The following is a 17,042-nucleotide window of genomic DNA, read 5'->3' on the forward strand; positions in this document are numbered from 1 at the left end:
CGACCCATGTGCTCCTGTGAACTCCAGAAATTTCGGAACATCTCTGCATTCCTACATAGGAGCAAAATACTGGAAGTAAGACTGGCATTTGGGCAAAGACTAGTCTTAGGAATTAGCTTTATGAAGTAGTGTGAATTTAAACTCAGGAACCGTTTAATTGTGCACACTGATCTTGTGTTCTATTTTTGTTCTCTCAACTGTTAATAGATAGGCTGTTGCATGCTCTTTCTCTATCCTTCCTAACACCTTTAATTTCATTATTACACATATTTTGACCTCATTAAGATTTCAGTGGATTTAGTAATGTTATAAGCTAGTGTAATTAGCTACTATGGCTAATTCCTTTGTCTCATTAGCAACCAGGGCTAATTCTTTTGTCTCAAAGAGACCACGTGGAATCCCTTCCCCCAACACCTCAGATAAATTCCAATCTCTGAAACACACACACACACACACACACCCTTTGCTCTCCCTCTCACATACACACACATACATGCACATCAAGTATATGACCATATTGTATATAATGTATTCAACTACCATTATTCATTTAGTATCTTTGTTATAATAAATTCAATTATCCTGAAACTGTGATTGTTTTTGCTGATATATCCTTGAAGTCACACAATCTCAAAGACCTCCAAATTGCCTTTATCCAAGGTGTATATGAGTGCTATTGGCTGTCTATGTAGTATGGTAAGTAATACATTATTGCTGCATTGGTAGTGATCATAATAATTTGGAATATACCATAATTTAGCTGTTTGGTAATTTATTATTAAGCACCAAAATTAATGGTATTATTAATGAGACTGATTTAATGAGACTGATTTAATGAGATTGATCACTTAAGACCAATTGCACCCACAAATCGTTAAAAGGAACAACGTAACATTTATTAATAAATAAATAAATGTTAGTGCTGGCAAATTGCTCCGTTATAAGAGAAATTAAATACTTAGTTATGGGGGGGGGGAATCAACTCTGAGGTGGTAACTGTAAGTGCGCTTCGAGTCGGACTCCATCACACCAACCCACCATTGATTCTTTTCCTGTCACAGCATGTCCAGTCAAATGTTTTATCCCTGTACAATTTACTCCCAAAATACTCGACAGTGTGCTTGTGGATTTGTCTCATGGGAGGTGTGTGTGGGTTAACAGGACTTTCTTTCATATTTAACCCTTTTTTTTTCATCTTGTTACTCTCAGGTCACATCTCAGGTTCTTACAAAATGAAATCTAAATTTCAATTTGAATAAAAAGAATTTACGTGAGATGTTTTTAATCTGAATAGGATATAAGGTCAAATGAATGAAGGTTTCTGCTTTTGAAATTGAGCGCTTGCTGTGAATATATAATGTTTTCCCATATGGGCTGAGTCCGAGAGCAGTACCCTCTCACCTTGGTCCTCCAAACTGGTGGTGTCTGTGTCAGTAGCGGAGGAACCAGCCTCCATTACTGGACTACCTCCCTCCCAGGACAGCAGCATCTTCTGAGGGTCCATAGTGCCCCTGACACACACACACACACACAAAGCCAAACCTCAAAATGTGCTCAGATCTAGCTCAAAATGTAACTGAAAATCATGCAGAGACACAACCAGTTCCCGTACTTTAGTCTGTTGACAGAGGGAGCGCTTTTCCATGACGGGTGCAGCTGCTCAGGGCTGATCACTTGACCTTTCTTGATGGCAAAACCAAGTCGGCAGTACATGGACACAGCATTCTGCATTCGAGACACACAGCTAAGAGTGGTTTTTTTTGTTTTTGTTTTTAAAACAGCAATCACCATCACTTTCAACTGATCATTCCTCATTCCCGAAAGAGAGAACCGAGGCTTTATAATATTTCCAGAGACAATCCTTTTAATATTAACCACACAAACAACCAATCTGATCGAGAACATCGTCGTCTTTATAATCGCCCAAGATACGTACATCACTTCTAAGCGCATCCTGGCACAAAGTAACCGCGACTCATCGTTTGTTTTGTACATCAGAGCAATCGGAAAACCACCCCCCTGAAATGACGCTAGGAAAAGAGAAAAGACGATGAAAACTCCAGCACATTCACACAGAGATAAATCTGCACTGCCTCCTCGCTCCTCAAACACGTAAAAACACGACAGACGAAAGTAGGTCAGGCACCAATTCGGCTGAAGACCATTTTCTCCGTTTGACATCGGCGAATAAGAGAAATCCCGCGGTTTCCTTTGCATACGGTTTACACGTGTAGACTCAATCTCAATCTTTTATTTCAGTTACATATAAACATGTAATAGACTACACCAGTCTGCAAATAGCGCACTGCTAATCAAGGCAGACTCATATTTTATATTAATTAATATAATACTTAAATATGTATGAAAAAGATAAGAACATACTTGACAAATTAACTATTTGGTAACAAAAAGAAAAAGAGGAGACAATACTTGTTATTCGATATAAAGGTACAGTAATATATCATTCAATAACATTGAAAAAAAGAGAGAGGTATACTTATAATAATAATAATTCATGGATAGTATTAAATAATATTTAAAATTAAAGCTAAGATTGTGTATATATATATATATATATGAGTGATTCCACGCTTATGGGTACTGAAATGGGGACATGAACTTATTTTTAAAAATTCACCTAAAACCATTTCTTTTTTTACCATCAGGTCACAAAACATGTAATCTTTAATGAATGATATGTTAAAAGATAACTTTAATTTTCTGAGATGTAATAAAAACATATTTATATGCCAAAGTCAGAACGTAACAGAAGAGTTGTGGACATATATATTCTCAATTTTAACAATGTAGAATTACTTTTTGAAACACAGGAAGGTGATGTTTTAGCAAATATAATTAATAAACATGTGTAGTAGAATAAACATACACATTCTTTCAATAAGATTAACATGGTATAGAGCTAGATTGTAATTAATTTGTAACAGACGCGAGATGGACAATCGTAACAGAAGTAATGTAACAGACATCATTTTGGAACTCATAGGCTTGACTTTGGCATATAAATGTGTTTTTATTACATCTCAGAAAATTAAAGTTATCTTTTAACATATCATTCATTAAAGATTACATGTTTTGTGACCTGATGGTAAAAAAAGAAATGGTTTTAGGTGAATTTTTAAAAATAAGTTAATGTCCCCATTTCAGTACCCATAAGCGTGGAATCACTCATATATATATATATATATATATATATATATATATATATATATATATATATATTATAGATAGAAATAAAATTATGTAGAAAGAAAGAGTTTGGAGATGTCAACATCATATCCATATCTACTTAAATCAGAAAAAAGGTGGTGTCTGACTTTTTTCTTGAACGACAATTTAGATGAAGATCTTATAGAAGTTGGAATCTGGTTCCATACCCTAACACCAACATGGGAAAATGAGTTCTTTTGTAGATTTGTGCGAGAATACTGAGTATATAAGTTCTTGGAGTAAGATGACCTAGTGTTATAAGAATGGATACTAGAAATAGAAGAAAATAATTTACAAATGTTTGAGGGTGCACTTTGATTAACAACGTCATACATTAATTTAGAAATACATTCATAGAAAAGAAGATTCGCTGGTAAAATATTGGTTTTGGAAAACAATGGAGGGGCACTGGCTGCACGGTGGTGTAGTGGTTAGCGCTGTCGCCTCACAGCAAGAAGGTCCGGGTTCGAGCCCCGTGGCCAGCGAGGGCCTTTCTGTGCGGAGTTTGCATGTTCTCCCCGTGTCCGCGTGGGTTTCCTCCGGGTGCTCCGGTTTCCCCCACAGTCCAAAGACATGCAGGTTAGGTTAACTGGTGACTCTAAATTGAGCGTAGGTGTGAATGTGAGTGTGAATGGTTGTCTGTGTCTATGTGTCAGCCCTGTGATGACCTGGCGACTTGTCCAGGGTGTACCCCGCCTTTCACCCGTAGTCAGCTGGGATAGGCTCCAGCTTGCCTACGACCCTGTAGAACAGGATAAAGCGGCTAGAGATAATGAGATAATGAGATGGAAGGGCACTTTCTCTATTATCAACAAAGTGGATTAATCTTAAAGCTTGTTTTTGTTGGATTAATACTTTATTTAAATGAGTTTTACAACTGTATTTAATCCGTCAATACCGTCGGTTTTAACATTAACGTGCAGGTTTTTCCCTGGAACTAAATTTGCACTGTGACATTTATTCACATCCATTGTTATCAACTGAACTGAATAAATGAATTCGAGCATAATGGGATTAGATGACTGCAGGGAACGGGCGCTTACAGTCTGTTCATCTTAAGAAAATATCAAGATTGAATGCAAATGGATACTGGCAGCCTCGAGTCAAAATAAATGCACTAGTAAAGATCAGGTCTCTGGATGAGCTCTTTAATTACAAAAAAAAATGAGGCTATAATTACGATGTACAAAAACACCCTTGCTTTTACTGCATCTGATGATTAAATAGGGTCCAACTCCTAAAAAGAAAATTTCGTTTAATCTCTTTCCCTATTCAGAGTGAACACAGTGACGCTGCATGGCTAAATTCGCCAAGCGACAAAGGATTACTGTACAGCCGTTAAAGGAGAACTGAAGGCAAATTTTTTAATCATGAAAATTCTATTTCTCATTTTATTAAATCTCGGAATGCATTTTTGATCGCTATTTTTGAGAGCTTTTTTAATTTTATTTTCTTTTTTTTTCAATTTTCATTTTTTTTTCCTGTGTGTTTGTGTAGTTTGGTGTTTGTTTGAGTGTTTTGTCCACCGGTTGTGGTGTAGCTCCGGACCCAGTTTTGGGCGTTGGTTCCCTCCAGGCCTTGGTTCGCTGTGGGTGATGCCTGTGCTCCCAGCTGTGGACTGCAGTGAGCTCGTTGCTCAATTAACATGGTGGTTGTCCAGCGCGCTGCGCTTTAATGCTTGGCGTGATGTTCCGAGCGATGTTGCTCGGTGGCGTCGCGGCGGCTGTGCAGGCGGTTTGGGACACACCAGCGCTCTGCGTGGCGGAGCTTCTCTGCTCGCTTTGTGGATCCACGGCGTGGTGTTTGAGCGATGTGGCTGACGGCGTCGCGGCGGCTGTGCTGGAGATGTGGGACTCGTTTTCATGCGCCTTTTGGTGGGACTGTGGCTGCTACACCACGGGAATTACATCCTGACCCCTACTTGGTGGACTTTTTACTTTTTATTTTTTTATTATTTATTCATTTATTTATTATTTTTTATTATTATTTTTTCCCTTTATTTATTTATTTATTTATTTTTTCCTTTGTTTATAATTGTAAAGCGTCCTTGGGTTTCTTGAAAGGCGCTATATAAATTCAACTTATTATTATTATTTATTATTATTATTATTATTTTGTCGCTGCTATAGCAAGTTAAGAGTGTTTGAAATATGCTCTGTAATATATCAGTCCATATGTCAAAGCGATGGCCGTAAATGAGATTCGTTGAGACCTGTGCGAGACATCGTAGGACGGAAGTAAAACGTACAGCGGAAATCAGAGCGACCGACATCTGCCAACGCTGTCAAAAGACACGTGCGCCCTCTTTCGAACGCTGATGTAATCAAGCAGGAAGTTTTGTTTGTTTTGATAGCAATCAGGAAAGTTAAAAAAAAAAAAAAAAAAGACAGTAATCGTCATTTAAACTCGTTTTTGTGCAATATTTCGTTTGGGAAACAGTTTTCAAAATGGCGGCACTGACACCTGGCTGACACGTCACGTTTCGAAGTCTCACACAAGTCACGTGAAGATCGCGCGGATAAGCGACGCCTGCCATGGACCAAACGAACTAAATTCAACACGGTTAAAAACCGAATAGGCCGATAAGTATAATATTTAATTGCGATTAGTTGCCAATACGAGTCACGATATAAGGTTACTAAAACCGAAAATGTAATTAAATAACATGTTAATTAAGAAATAAAGCAAGTTTAAAAATGACTTCAGTTCTCCTTTAAAAGTGCACCATGTTCAAAAAAATAATGGTGCAGTAACACCACAATAATAATAATAATAATACAAAATAGTATGAAATACATACCTTTACCAGGCCCAAGTCAATCTCAAGCACGTTCGCCAGCTGATGGTACAAATAAGAAAAAGTGAGCGATGGATGAAGGAAATTTAAAAAATAAAGACACCACCAATTACAAGAGCTAATATATATTTATAAACACGTAAATATTAATATATACCTCCGACACATTGGTCTGCTCATCAATGGACACAAAGATTTTATACAGCAGTGTTTCGAAGTAATCGCCCTGGACCCGGTTCATGACGAAACCCTCCAGAGGTGGCACTGCAAATGGACCAGAACCAAAATCATCAGCACAAATGTTTTCTCTGGAATTGTTCCAAATGGAGGTGAGATTAGTCATTTTCTGCTAATGGTCCTCTCAGCTGCTATTACACATAACAGTTGCAAAGAAAAATATTACCGGGCAAGGATGAGCTAAAACCTTTTAAATCTACACGACTATGTCTAGAACAATGAACAGTCCAGATGTCTTTTAAAAAATAAATAAATAAATAAATTACGCCACATTCGTGAAGTAAAAATAAAACCACACCTTTTTTTTAAAAAAATATACTCAGGAAAAATAAAAACTTGACACTCATTATTTTTCAAATAGTGTTTAGAAACTTTTCTTGAAAGAGTTCTTGTTGTGATTATGGTTAAATGCATTGTCAAGGGCATTACGTCACACATTCATTCTACTGGTCGGGCCTACGTAGCACGTGTGAGAGCACTGCACGCTAAAATCACGTTTCCACGTGACAAGTGACGTGACCTATTGATACACGTGCAATTGATCTCACGGTAGCAGAGTAGAGTGTCATCTCAGAAAAACAAGGTTTTATGGTTAATTATTCGTTAATTTGCAATGCCACGACTGTCAAACATTCAGCGTGAACGTGCCATTGGCATGCTGAATACGGGAACATCCGTCACTGACGTTGCGAGGGTTATGGGATGCAGTCGACAGACCATCCATAATCTCCAGACACGTCTCCATCAAACTGGCACCACAGCCGACCGTAAGGAACCCTCCACAGAACTTGCAGGAGCTTGGTGCCATGTTGGTATAAATATGGCGGCGCATTCCCCAAGCTGTGTTCAGACGCATCGTCCAATCCATGAGGAGACGTTGTATCGCAGTTGTGAACGCCCATGGAGGACACACCCGATACTGACATGATTTCATTAAGTTGTGACTCACAGTTTTTGATCATGGACATTGTCGTCGTATTTGCGGTGGAACCGATTCCATGACAAACATGATCTGTATGCTATAGCATCTTTAATGACAAGATAATTGAATACAATCATTATTTCAAACCTATTTTCCAAAATGTTCAAATTATTGACTTTGAAACGAGTGTAAAGTTTTTATTTTTGTTGAGTATATATATCCCATTTTCTTCCAGTTTGGTCATGGCCAATTCCCTCTACAATCTGGGGAGGATGTGGGCGAACATGTTTCCTCTGAGTCACTGCATCTTTATAAACCTGCTGCTTATGCTACGACAGAGGATACAACACACTTGGGGGGGAAATGCAATTTCCCGTCTTCCACATACAAGAGCTCAGAGATCTGATCTGGGCATCCTGCCATCCTACACTCCCTCCCAACACACACACACACACGCACATTGTTGCACTATTCACAAACAACCTACTTTTTTAACTGATAACTACATACCTGAGATACAGCTGTCATCAGATATGGGCACATCAAGGTATATAAAGCCCCTGTTATACAGACCTTCGAAAGGGAAGAAACAAAAAGCAAGCATGAGATTTGATGTCACTTGAAGCACAAAATCAACCGAATACCTACATTTCCAGAGTATGGATTGCACTTTAAAAACTTCATACATACTCTCAACACTCAACTTCGCTTCTTCTCTGAGCCTTTATTCAGCCTGCATGATGCACAGCTCTATGTACTGCACTCCATCGTAACACATCTCATTATTTTTAACTGGCTTTTCATTTATCTGAATTTCTGTCAGCCTGAGCCTCTCAGATACGACACTCACTGAGAACCACATTGTACTCCATTGATCCAGCCAGCTGGGGTCCGGAATCAATCATCTTATCAATGGCCCTCTTCTCCGCCGAAGAACAGATCTGTAATCATCCAACACAGTGGCACTCAGAATAATACCATGACTGATGAGCAACTATAAAGGACTGTTTTGAGAGTTTGAGGATAGGATTCATTTCCGTAAAAACTAATATTTTTTATACATTTACACACACACACCATACATACATACATACATACATACATACATACATACATACATATATATGGATGGATGTACGTATGGACAGATGGATAGATGGACAGATGGATGGATGGACGTGTGTACGTGTGGATGGATGGACGTACAGATGGATGGATGGATGGATGGACGGACATATGGATGGATGTACGTATGGATGGATGATGGATGGATGGACGGACATGTGTACGTGTGAATGGATGGACGTACAGATGGATGGATGGATGGATGGATGGATGGACGGACATATGGATGGATGCAAGTATGGATATACGTATGCGTGGGGACGTAGAAATACTTGGGATGGTGTCCGAGCGTGCGGTAAGCCCACTGGGAGTGAAGGACCCCTAGTTCTCGTCAGAACATTTTTCTAGGAGAGGGAAACTCGTAGATAAAACCTGAGGTTCAGTTGGTTGCTGGTCGTCTCAACCTCTGTTGTGCCACTGGTGTCAACCTGACTGTACTAAGAAGTGGGTTTAGTGATGTGCAACACTTTATCCACTCAAAACAAACTCACGCACAGGAATTTCTTGGACTCTTGGAATGTTTATGAGTACAAGAAGTGGTCTTAGTCAGTCATGAGTTGACTTCCACTATGGATGTACGTACATATGGATGAATGGATGGACGGGTGGATGGATGTACAGACGTACATTACCGTTCAAAAGTTTGGGGTCGCCCAGACAATTTTGTGTTTTCCATGAAAAGTCACACTTTTATTTACCACCATAAGTTGTAAAATGAATAGAAAATATAGTCGAGACAGTTTTCTGGCCATTTTGAGCATTTAATCGACCCCACAAATGTGATGCTCCAGAAACTCAATCTGCTCAAAGGAAGGTCAGTTTTATAGCTTCTCTAAAGAGCTCAACTGTTTTCAGCTGTGCTAACATGATTGTACAAGGGTTTTCTAATCATCCATTAGCCTTCTGAGGCAATGAGCAAACACATTGTACCATTAGAACACTGGAGTGAGAGTTGCTGGAAATGGGCCTCTATACACCTATGGAGATATTGCACCAAAAACCAGACATTTGCAGCTAGAATAGTCATTTACCACATTAGCAATGTATAGAGTGGATTTCTGATTAGTTTAAAGTGATCTTCATTGAAAAGAACAGTGCTTTTCTTTCAAAAATAAGGACATTTCAAAGTGACCCCAAACTTTTGAACAGTAGTGTATGGATGGACGTGTGGATGGACGGATCAGAGTTTTTAAAGTGTAAATACTGTCAAAGAAGTTCAAGTTATATAAATGGGTGTGACTTTCGAGATACAATATTATAATATACATATTTAAATCAGGTAAACCTCCATATTCACACCTCATAGAGATATACAAGCCCCATCATCCACTACAGACCAAAATAGGATCATCAGCACAGCAGTGACACTGATATGGTGGTGTCTGGTGCTAGTAGGTGTGTAGCAAGCAGAACAGAATTTCTCAGCTTATTAAACTCCTCAATGTCAAGTGGAAAACACTTAAAAATAAATAAATAAAAATCTCCAGCTGATATCAGTCCTGTGGTCAGTAGCTGATCCTGATGATTGGTGGAAGGGTGGTTAATTAAAAAATTGAATGCAAATACAAAACCAAAGGTGGCCTGTAGATTTTAAGTGCAACATGGCGTGTGTGTTAACCACAAAAGTATGATAATGTATCAGTCAGGGTTTGGTTATTAAAAAAAATATCAAAAATGTCCCAAATTTTGAACATCCTGCAGAGTGCCATTAAATCCATTATTAAAAACTGGAAAGAAAAAGCATGACTCTGCTTAGAGGATGCTGTCCAGCATCCATCAGTGACCAGGTAATACATTAGTCAGAGCTGCAACCAAGGGGCCAAGGGTAATTCTGAAGGAGATGAACAGCTCCAAAGCTCAGATCGGAGAACCCATTCACAGAGCAGAAACTCTGTAAAGCTGGGCTTTATCGAAAAAAAAAAATTCAAGTGGCAAAAAGAACAAACATTTTGGAAAAATATATAAGCAAGAATGCAAAATGTTCTCTGGTATAATGAAGGTACAAATCTCAACATTTGGCAGAAACCCAACACTGCACCTGCAGTGAAGCATGGTGGTGGTAGCACCATGTTGTGCGAACGTGCTTCATCAGCAGTTACTGGGAAACCAGGCTTGTAGTACTCGAGTCCGACTCGTGCCCTAATTTTAAGGATTCTTAACTTAACTTGACTTGAGCACTGATGACTCAGACTCGTGCATTCACTGCACTCAGACTCGTAAATTGGAGACGAGACTTGGATGTTTTCTTTATTTTTTGTCACATGCCATAATAATTGGGTACAAGATATTTATATCTACATTAATTTTTATACTAATTTCATGCAAGAGTGTCACACCTGCGCGCCTTGGCGCGTGCATCAGATAGACTCTTGGGCGTGCTCCGGACAGCGCACGTACCAAGTGAACTCTCGCACGCACACCGTAAACAACTCGCACCTGCACAGGATTTAGGCGCAATCAGCGCACCAATATAAAAACCGTGAAAACACACTTACTTTGTGAAGTATTGAGTTGCATTCTTGATACATTACCGAGCCTTATTTCCTTGTCTGGTTTCCTGATCCCTGATTTCCTGTTTCTCGTCTTTGATTCTGCCGAGTCTACGATAGCCTGTTTGTGCCTCGCTCGACCTATTGCCTGTTTCACCATTTTATGATTTTTCCTGTCGTTCTGGATTGTTTACCGTCTTCACTTGTACAACCCCGATTCCAAAAAAGTTGGGACAAAGTACAAATTGTAAATAAAAATGGAATGCAATAATTTACAAATATCTCAAAAACTGATATTGTATTCACAATAGAACATAGACGGAGGCGTCATGGCTCAGTTGACTAAGGCGCCATACCATAAATCCGGGGACCCGGGTTTGATTCCAACCCGAGGTCATTTCCCGATCCCTCCCCATCTCTCTCCTGCTCATTTCCTGTCTCTATGCTGTCCTATCCAATAAAGGTGAAAAAAGCCCCAAAAAAATCTTTAAAAAAATAGAACATAGACAACATATCAAATTTGGTCTAGAGGATTTTTTTATGTATGCCTCAGCCTTTTGCACATATATATATATACACACACACAACCCCGATTCCAAAAAAGTTGGGACAAAGTACAAATTGTAAATAAAAATGGAATGCAATAATTTACAAATCTCAAAAACTGATATTGTATTCACAATAGAACATAGACAACATCTCAAATGTCGAAAGTGAGACATTTTGAAATTTCATGCCAAATATTGTCTCATTTGAAATTTCATGACAGCAACACTTCTCAAAAAAGTTGGGACAGGGGCAATAAGAGGCTGGAAAAGTTAAAGGTACAAAAAAGGAACAGCTGGAGGACCAAATTGCAATTCATTAGGTCAATTGGCAATAGGTCATTAACATGACTGGGTATAAAAAGAGCATCTTGGAGTGGCAGCGGCTCTCAGAAGTAAAGATGGGAAGAGGATCACCAATCCCCCTAATTCTGCGCTGACAAATAGTGGAGCAATATCAGAAAGGAGTTCGACAGTGTAAAATTGCAAAGGAGTTTGAACATATCATCATCTACAGTGCATATCATCATCAAAAGATTCAGAGAATCTGGAAGAATCTCTGTGCGTAAGGGTCAAGGCCGGAAAACCACACTGGGTGCCCGTGATCTTCGGGCCCTTAGACGGCACTGCATCACATACAGGCATGCTTCTGTATTGGAAATCACAAAATGGGCTCAGGAATATTTCCAGAGAACATTATCTGTGAACACAATTCACCGTGCCATCCGCCGTTGCCAGCTAAAACTCTATAGTTCAAAGAAGAAGCCGTATCTAAACATGATCCAGAAGCGCAGACGTCTTCTCTGGGCCAAGGCTTATTTAAAATGGACTGTGGCAAAGTGGAAAACTGTTCTGTGGTCAGACGAATCAAAATTTGAAGTTCTTTATGGAAATCAGGGACACCGGGTCATTCGGACTAAAGAGGAGAAGGACGACCCAAGTTGTTATCAGCGCTCAGTTCAGAAGCCTGCATCTCTGATGGTATGGGGTTGCATTAGTGCGTGTGGCATGGGCAGCTTACACATCTGGAAAGACACCAGTGATGCTGAAAGGTATATCCAGGTTCTACAGCAACATATGCTCCCATCCAGACGACGTCTCTTTTAGGGAAGACCTTGCATTTTCCAACATGACAATGCCAAACCACATACTGCATCAATTACAGCATCATGGCTGCGTAGAAGAAGGGTCCGGGTACTGAACTGGCCAGCCTCCAGTCCAGATCTTTCACCCATAGAAAACATTTGGCGCATCATAAAACGGAAGATACGACAAAAAAGACCTAAGACAGTTGAGCAACTAGAATCCTACATTAGACAAGAATGGGTTAACATTCCTATCCCTAAACTTGAGCAACTTGTCTCCTCAGTCCCCAGACGTTTACAGACTGTTGTAAAGAGAAAAGGGGATGTCTCACAGTGGTAAACATGGCCTTGTCCCAACTTTTTTGAGATGTGTTGTTGTCATGAAATTTAAAATCACCTATTTTTTCCTCTTTAAATGATACATTTTCTCAGTTTAAACATTTGATATGTCATCTATGTTCTATTCTGAATAAAATATGGAATTTTGAAACTTCCACGTCATTGCATTCCGTTTTTATTTACAATTTATACTTTGTCCCAACTTTTTTTGGAATCGGGGTTGTATTAATAAACACACCTTCTGCACTTACATCCGTCTCCCAACCATCTCGGACAGACTACTTCGCACTCCCTGATAAAGAGAAGCACATTCACCTGTTCAGGAACAAACTAATATTAACGGCGCTGAAACAGCCACCATCACATGGTGCGGTTAGAGTCTTGTTCTCGGACTTGACTTGGATCAATAGTGGACTCGACTCGAATTTTTTTCTAATGACTCGGGCTCGAACGCTGGGGACTCGAGACTGGACTCGGACTTGAGGTTTAGTGACTCGACTACAACACTGCAGAAAACTGACAAGATGGATGGAACCAAATACAGGGCGAGCCAAGAAAACCTGTTCTAGTCTCTAGTGGACTTGATACCGGGGCCGAGGTTCACCTTCCTGCAGGAAAAATATCCATGGCATACTGCAAAAGCTATACCGGAGTGGTTTAAAATCAAGAACGTGTTAGAATGGCCCAGTCAATATCCAGACCTCAATCTGATTGAGAATCTGTAGCAAGACCTGGAAGATTAGTTCTTACCATTGGCTTCCATCCAATCTGACAGAGCTTGAGCAAGAAGGATGGGCAAAAATATCGGGCTCAGATGTGCAAACCTAATAGAGACATACGCCAGAAGACTTGCAGCTACAAGTACAATAAACAGTGGTTTGTCACCCAGGGGGTGAATATTTACACAACCAAAAAAAAAAAAAATCTGTTTTTTCTTATCCTTCACATGACTGAGTGAATACTTTCAAGAATTTCAGCATTGTTATTCTTCATCAGGTATCAAGTACCAGGTCCTTTCCAGAAGCTTGAATGTTTTAACATGCATCATTTAATCCAGCGCTCAAAAGATTGTTGTCTGATTACTTACCCTTATGTCGTCCTCGGTGATGAAGCTGGTTTGCGCTACCCACCACGGCTCCACTGAGATCTCCACTGGTTTGGCTGGCAGAAGATCCCTTGCTGATTTTCTACGGAAGAATTTCTGGTCGGGGACAGATGCTTGCTTAGGCAGGAGCATGTGAATTTCATTACATCTACAAGGCATGACTCTCTGAGGAGTGCTACACTGCTCTCCTCTGGGTTCTTCCAACAGAAAGACCATCTGACAATTTTCATGCAGAAAACCCTCAGAGAGACTGAGACAGCTTCCACACACTTCATTAACATAGCTGCACAATCATGAAAGGACTGACAGATTGAGCTGCATCAAAGAGTACTTTTTTTTTCCTTACTTTAGATGACCTGCACTGATTCATCAGATCGATGTACTGGTTCCGCCCAATGCCGAGAAGCCTCAAACCTGAAAGGTAAAGAGTCGCATCTATAACCAGAGCCATTATATAACACTCCGTATAGTAGATTCCACAGAATCTTTATAAAACCAGTGAACACACACCCATGTACATGACCATCATTGTATTTTGGCAGTTAAACTACAAATACACGGTTTTTCCTACACTATTTATCGCTCATAATTATTCATCATCATACCCCTTCACCATACAGGAAGTTGTTTCTTCTTTCCACTCCCCAACCTCGAGGCATGTGTTTGTCAGATATTAGTGTCAAAATCATAAAATGCCCCTTTTGAGAGTCTATACTGTTCAGAAATGAGGCTCCTGGACAGCAAGGTTATGCAAAACCAATAAAGGCCACTTAAATGGCTAAATCCGTTGCACTCATCCTAAAACTGTCCTTGAACAGATTCTCTGCTGTTTACTGAGCGAGACAACACATCCCATATCCCAGAGCTTTTAATTTGATATCAATAAATAATACGCATTAATATTTTATAGCATTGCTGCCTCACGGCTCCACGATCCCGGGTTCAATCCTTGAGAACTTGACTCTCAAGTGCTATTAAACATCAGCGAGTGTGTGAATGGGAGTGTGCGTGTCCGATACAGGTGTTCCCAAGATATGCTCCGGATCCACCACGATCCTGACCAGGACAAATCAATTACCGCCAATGAAAGAATGGATGAAATATACGGCATGACAAATTTCTGTGATTCCCATTGTCCCATAATGGTGTTTAGAGGAAAAGTACAAAATTGTCACTCACAATGTTTAAAGGTAGACTGCCTTTCAGATTTTCAAGCGTAGGTCATAAAAAGAATTTTCCCCGACACACAGTTATTTTTGTTTAGTGGACCGAAAGCGACTGAATTCGAATCACAGACTTCAAATTTTATTCATTTTTTTTCAAAAGAACAATTAATGAATTTAGGGCCATGTGGCCCTAAATTCGCCGCTATTTTTTCCCGCTTCACTATGACGCAATACAAGATACTATGTCATGCATCACGTAGTGGGCTTTCCTCGTTCGCGCAAGGCATTGTGGGATACAAATTTGAAACAGGAGAGAAAAATAGAGGACACAAATGAAACGTGAAAGACCGACTACAGTGACGGAAAGCGAGAAGAAAAGACGTTATGTTATATACGAAGGACAGGAAACGCAGGGCCAAACTAATAAATATCAGCGCTCAGCGAGCACCTCGGTGTGATCAGCTGTTCGTTTAGTGACAGAATGATGGAACTGTCAGTGCACGCTCAAAGGGAAACCTGTAGATGGCAGGAATGCAACACTGTGGATGCCAGCTTCCGTAAAACCCAAAAGAAGAAGAAAAAGGAAGAGGCTGAAGGTAAACCTGCGCATGCGCACACGGGCTTCTTCTGTCTGGTTGACTGCACGAAGCAAGCGATTTCATGCAGATTATTTGCTCGGGAATCCCATCAAATTAAATAACTTCCCAGCCACAGAATGACCTTTTTATTTTCGAGATATTACAGAAATAAACATATATCACAATGACCAAATCTCAGACGGAACTAAATGAGATAGATTTTATGAAATCGAAAGGCCGTCTAGCTTTAACGTTAAAAATTTAAAGGCAAGAAATTCCAAAAAACGCGTTAAAAAAAAAATGTTTGGCAAACACTTTCTCTTATAGTTACAACATAAAAAAAAAAAATATCAAAATTAAATAAATAAATAAATAAAATCAAACTTAAGCACGCTTGCATGACGCATTACTCTGTAGCTTGACTAACTTGCACCATCTTTGCTCCCAGGCAGGACCACAGAAAACGTTCAAATTATCATTGAGAGATCACGAGATTGAATCATGATTCCATAGTCATCCATAGCCGGGAGCCAAGGAAGCAAAATTAGCTGAGCTTCCCCCTCCCTCCTTCTCTCATCATTCACTAGCCAATCGTGGGCATCTGTACGTTCATGTACAGTTGTGCTCAAAATAATAGCAGTGTCTTTAAAAAGGCGAGTAAATGTCAAAATTCTTCAAATAAATTGTACTTTAATGAACACAAATGCATTGGGCATACTGCACATTCCATTTCAAAGCAAGAAAATTCTCATCTCATCTCATTATCTCTAGCCGCTTTATCCTTCTACAGGGTCGCAGGCAAGCTGGAGCCCATCCCAGCTGACTACGGGCGAAAGGCGGGGTACACCCTGGACAAGTCGCCAGGTCATCACAGGGCTGACACATAGACACAGACAACCATTCACACTCACATTCACACCTACGCTCAATTTAGAGTCACCAGTTAACCTAACCTGCATGTCTTTGGACTGTGGGGGAAACCGGAGCACCCGGAGGAAACCCACGCGGACACGGGGAGAACATGCAAACTCCGCACAGAAAGGCCCTCGCTGGCCACGGGGCTCGAACCCAGGACCTTCTTGCTGTGAGGTGACAGCGCTAACCACTACACCACCGTGCCGCCCCAGCAAGAAAATTGGAAAAAGTAATTACATTTCATAATATTTCACAGAAAGTCAAGAAATGTAATGTTCAAAAAAATAGCAGTGTTGACATCTTTCTTTGGAAACTCAAAAATGTACCATACAAACTAAAATTCTTGAAAATTCAACTTTGCTGAGTATCCTAAACTAATATTTTGTTGCATAACCATGGTTTCTGATAACTGCTTCGCATCTGTGGTGCATGGAGTCGAACAACTTCTGGCAACGGTCAACAGGTATTGCAGCCCAGGTCAATTGTACTACGTTCCACAATTCCTCTGCAT

At 39.9% G+C, this 17,042-nt stretch overlaps 1 protein-coding gene across 1 annotated transcript in view; it reads right to left on the reverse strand.

The window, feature by feature from the left end:
- fam91a1 (family with sequence similarity 91 member A1) overlaps positions 1 to 17,042 on the reverse strand; it is an 84,522-nt gene that overhangs the window by 27,312 nt on the left and 40,168 nt on the right. The window contains exons 5-12 of the mRNA XM_060904749.1: positions 14,219 to 14,286; positions 13,855 to 13,968; positions 8,035 to 8,125; positions 7,695 to 7,757; positions 6,183 to 6,289; positions 6,029 to 6,067; positions 1,613 to 1,725; positions 1,402 to 1,511 (exon numbers count right to left, since the gene is read on the reverse strand). Coding sequence (XP_060760732.1) covers positions 1,402 to 1,511; positions 1,613 to 1,725; positions 6,029 to 6,067; positions 6,183 to 6,289; positions 7,695 to 7,757; positions 8,035 to 8,125; positions 13,855 to 13,968; positions 14,219 to 14,286 — 705 coding nt within the window. The remainder of the gene's footprint in view (positions 1 to 1,401; positions 1,512 to 1,612; positions 1,726 to 6,028; positions 6,068 to 6,182; positions 6,290 to 7,694; positions 7,758 to 8,034; positions 8,126 to 13,854; positions 13,969 to 14,218; positions 14,287 to 17,042) is intronic.

Source organism: Neoarius graeffei, chromosome 22 (genome assembly GCF_027579695.1).
Source record: "Neoarius graeffei isolate fNeoGra1 chromosome 22, fNeoGra1.pri, whole genome shotgun sequence".
Taxonomy (NCBI): Eukaryota; Metazoa; Chordata; class Actinopteri; order Siluriformes; family Ariidae; genus Neoarius; species Neoarius graeffei.